Source organism: Salmo salar, chromosome ssa12 (assembly GCF_905237065.1).
Source record: "Salmo salar chromosome ssa12, Ssal_v3.1, whole genome shotgun sequence".
Lineage (NCBI taxonomy): Eukaryota > Metazoa > Chordata > Actinopteri > Salmoniformes > Salmonidae > Salmo > Salmo salar.
In genome coordinates, this window is record NC_059453.1 from 14,562,054 (window position 1) to 14,567,027 (window position 4,974).

General features: G+C 44.3%; 1 protein-coding gene across 1 annotated transcript; it reads right to left on the minus strand.

The window, feature by feature from the left end:
* Positions 1–228: 228 nt before the first annotated feature.
* On the minus strand, positions 229–2,570 carry LOC123725419 (paternally-expressed gene 3 protein-like). Its single transcript, XM_045690790.1, has 2 exons — positions 2,342–2,570; positions 229–2,082 (listed from the first exon to the last, which is right to left on the minus strand). Exons 1-2 carry the CDS (start codon positions 2,486–2,488, stop codon positions 883–885), a joined length of 1,347 nt encoding a protein of 448 aa, XP_045546746.1. The 5' UTR covers positions 2,489–2,570; the 3' UTR covers positions 229–882.
* Between the last annotated feature and the right edge of the window lie 2,404 nt (positions 2,571–4,974).

The window sequence follows — 4,974 nt, forward strand, 5'->3', positions numbered from 1 at the left end:
CCATCGTTAGAGTGAGACCAAGGCGCAGCGTGGGTTGGGTTCATCATATTTGAATATAAACAGTGAACCAGCAAAAACAATAAACAAGCAGCAACACAACGAACAAACAGTTTCGCAGGCTACTAACACCAATGCAAAATCAACTTCCCACAAAACAGGTGGAAAAAGAGCTACCTAAGTATGGCTCCCAATCAGCGACACCGATGTACAGCTGTCCCTGATTGAGAGCCATACCAGGCCAAAACAAAGAAATACAACACATAGATAGGGAACATAGAATGAACATAGAAAAGGAAAATATAGAACGTACATCAAAACCCCGAAACACACAAAACAAACACCCCCTGCCACGCACTGACCAAACTACAATAACAAATAACTTCTTTTACTGGTCAGGACGTGACATAAATGAAGACAAGATATGACAAAACACATAGTTCATATTTACATAAATATTTACAATAATGTTGGTTACCTTTCACAAAATCTGGAGATAAAAGTAATTTTAAACCCAGATGTTCATATTTTACATACATTATATACAGTAAAACCACATGAGCTGTTTTAATACAATATGTCAAGGAGGATTTGAAACAGGAAAGGGATTGTTTTTTTCATGTATTTCCAAGATGGCGGCACTGTGGTGACAACCCTTCGTCTCTCTACAGGGAGCTTCCCTTCATCCCAGATGTCATCTTGTTCTCTATAGAGCACTGCCTTTGACCAGGGTCCATTTGGGGGAAAGGTAATAGGGTGCCATTTGGGACACATTCCTTGTATATATTCTATAGTACTACATTATTTTGGGTGGCTGGGCTGTAGAGTAGATGGTGTCTTCTGGAGTGTCTTTAGAGAGGTGTACAGCAGGGTATCTTGTAGATTCTACAGTATCTTTGGGTAGCTGGGCTGTAGAATAGATGGAATCATCCTGGGTTCCACTGGCTGTTGGAGGGCTTGAAGAGACTCTAGAATCTTTGGGTAGAGATCCATATTGGAGTAGATGAGAGAAGCTGGGTGATCTGCAGTAGAATAGCTTGGATTTCTATAATCTTTGTGGCAGCTTGCATTAGCATAGATGTCACAGTGTGGGACACCGATAGCATGGCCAGCAGGGTAGGTGAGAGACGCTTGGTCAGCAGGGTAGGTAGTAGAGGCTTGGTCAGCAGGGTAGGTTGTAGAAGCTTGGCCAGCAGGGTAGGTTGTAGAGACTTGGCCAGCAGGGTAGGTTGTAGTGGCTTGGTCAGCAGGGTAGGTTGTAGAGGGTTGGCCAGCAGAGTAGGTTGTAGAGACTTGGCCAGTAGGGAAGGTTGTAGAGTGTTGGCCAGCAGGGTAGGTTGTAGAGACTTGGCCAGCAGGGTAGGTAGTAGAGACTTGGCCAGCAGGGTAGGTTGTAGAGACTTGGCCAGCAGGGTAGGTTGTAGAGACTTGGCCAGCAGGGTAGGTTGTAGAGACTTGGCCAGCAGGGTAGGTTGTAGAGGGTTGGCCAGCAGGGCAGGTTGTAGAGGTTTGACCAGCAGGGTAGGTTGTAGAGACTAGGCCAGCAGGGTAGGTTGTAGAGACTTGGCCAGCAGGGTAGGTTGTAGAGACTTGGCCAGCAGGGTAGGTTGTAGAGACTTGGCCAGCAGGGTAGGTTGTAGAGACTTGGCAAGCAGGGTAGGTTCTAGAGACTTGGCCAGCAGGGTAGGTTGTAGAGACTTGGCCAGCAGGGTAGGTGGTAGAGGGTTGGCCAGCAGGGCAGGTTGTAGAGGCTTGACCAGCAGGGCAGGTTGTAGAGACTAGGCCAGCAGGGTAGGTAGTAGAGACTTGGCCAGCAGGGTAGGTTGTAGAGACTTGGCCAGCAGGGTAGGTTGTAGAGGGTTGGCCAGCAGGGTAGGTTGTAGAGACTTGGCCAGCAGGGTAGGTTGTAGAGACTTGGCCAGCAGGGTAGGTTGTAGAGGGTTGGTCAGCAGGGTAGGTTGTAGAGGGTTGGCCAGAAGGGTAGGTTGTAGGTGAATTGACAGTAGAGTAGACTAAAGAGATGACCACAGGGAGTGTGTCTGTCTGTCTGTCTGCCTCTCTGATCTCCTCATACACACAGTCAACCTGCATACAGAACCAAAGACAATAAATACATGTTCAAATATGGAAAGAAGTCGAAGGTCCTCAACAATCAACAACATGTTAGCCACTGTATTTCATCATGGAATGATAACAGACGACAGTACAATCCAATTAGAGGCTATAGACTCACACACTCAACCCTAAGATGTTTAGTTTACCACCTGCCTGTCTATCACCACTACAATAAAAGTTGTTATGGACACACACACACGCACACACCACACACCCTGATATCTCTCACCTCTCCAGTAGGGTCAGGTTGTGTGTTGGAGGAGACTGGTGGTAGTGGTGGTGTTCTCCTGGTTCCTCTCCTCTGTCTGTAGAACAGGAGCAGGACCAGTCCTAACACTGTCACCATGACTACCAGACCAGCACTGGTCCACACCATCAGACCTGACCACAGACAGGAGGAGAGACTTTACAGAGTACTGTATATATCATAGATACCATCAGACCTGACCACAGACAGGAGGAGAGACTTTACAGAGTACTGTATATATCATAGATACCATCAGACCTGACCACAGACAGGAGGAGAGACTTTACAGAGTACTGTATATATCATAGATACCATCAGACCTGACCACAGAGAGGAGGAGAGACTTTACAGAGTACTGTATATATCATAGATACCATCAGACCTGACCACAGACAGGAGAGACTTTACAGAGTACTGTATATATCATAGATACCATCAGACCTGACCACAGACAGGAGGAGAGACTTTACAGAGAACTGTATATATCATAGATACCATCAGACCTGACCACAGACAGGAGGAGATACTTTACAGAGCACTGTATATATCATAGATACCATCAGACCTGACCACAGACAGGAGGAGATACTTTACAGAGTACTGTATATATCATAGATACCATCAGACCTGACCACAGACAGGAGGAGATACTTTACAGAGTACTGTATATATCATAGATACCATCAGACCTGACCACAGACAGGAGGAGAGACTTTACAGAGTACTGTATATATCATATATACCATCAGACCTGACCACAGACAGGAGGAAGACTTTACAGAGTACTGTATATATCATAGATACCATCAGACCTGACCACAGCCAGGAGGAGAGACTTTACAGAGTACTGTATATATCATAGATACCATCACACCTGACCACAGACAGGAGGAGAGACTTTACAGAGTACTGTATATATCATAGATACCATCACACCTGACCACAGACAGGAGGAGAGACTTTACAGAGTACTGTATATATCATAGATACCATCAGACCTGACCACAGACAGGAGGAGAGACTTTACAGAGTACTGTATATATCATAGATACCATCAGACCTGACCACAGACAGGAGGAGAGACTTTACAGAGTACTGTATATATCATAGATACCATCAGACCTGACCACAGACAGGAGGAGAGACTTTACAGAGTACTGTATATATCACAGATACCATCAGACCTGACCAGAAACGCAGATAGACATACAGACAAAAACAGACATACAGACAAAAACAGACAGACAGACAGACAGAAACATACAGACATAAACGCAGATAGACATACAGACAAATACACAGACAGACAGACAGACAGAAACGCAGATAGACATACAGACAACAGACATACAGACAAAGACAGACAGACAAAGAGAGAGAGAGAGAGAGCAGACAGACAGGCAAAGAGACAGACAGACATACAGACAGAGGCAGACAGACAGACAGACAGACAGACATACAGACAGGCACATCCAGACATAAACGCAGATAGACATACAGAAAAAAACAGACATACAGACAAAAACAGACAGACAGACAGAAACATACAGACATAAACGCAGATAGACATACAGACAAATACACAGACAGACAGACAGACAGACAGAAACGCAGATAGACATACAGACAAAAACAGACATACAGACAAAAACAGACAGACAGACAAAGACAGACAGACAGACAGACAGACAGAAACATGCAGATAGACATACAGACAAATACACAGACAGACAGACAAAGAGACAGACAGACAGACACATCCAGACATAAACGCAGATAGACATACAGACAAAAACAGACAGACAGACAGACAGGCAAAGAGAGAGACAGACAGACAGACAGAAACATCCAGACATAAACGCAGATAGACATACAGACAAAAACAGACATACAGACAAAAACAGACAGACAGATAGACAGACAGACAGATATACATAGAGACAGAGAAGATGGATAATAAAGGTGTGATAAAGAGACTGATTAAGATAGTGATCATAGTCACCATAGCAACAGAGGCCATAGTGTCAGCAGCAGCTCTCCACAAAACCTCAAATGTTGCATCACTTCCTGTGGGCCTCTGAGAGACACATCAACATTGCCTCAAATCTTCCCTTGGACAGATGTAAATGATTTGTTAGCTAAATCTGACTTCTTTCTTCTGACACTTCAGCCACCACTGAAATCAATAGACATGACTCTGTCCTGCTCCACGAGAATGGAGAAGAATCTAAAGAGGTCAGAGAATATGACATTTGAAATGTCTCTATTCCTTTGGAACTTTGGGGAGGGAAATGTTTATTTTTGATTGTTTATTTCACTTTAGTTCATTATCTATTTCACTTGATTTGGCAACATAAACATATGTTTCCCATGTCAATAAAGCCCTTTGAATTGAATTGAATTGAATTGAATTGAATTGAGAGAGAGAGAGAGAGAGATGTACTTGTAATGTCTAAGATGAGAGATGCATCATACCTGCTCTTGATGAAGAGTGACCACTGATGTCTCCAGATGCCATAAACGTGGAGATGTTAGATAATGTTGCAGAGAGGTTTGGGAGGGTTGTGGAGACATGGGGTCTGGAGGTGAGTGGTGACGGTGTAGAAGTGGGAGGA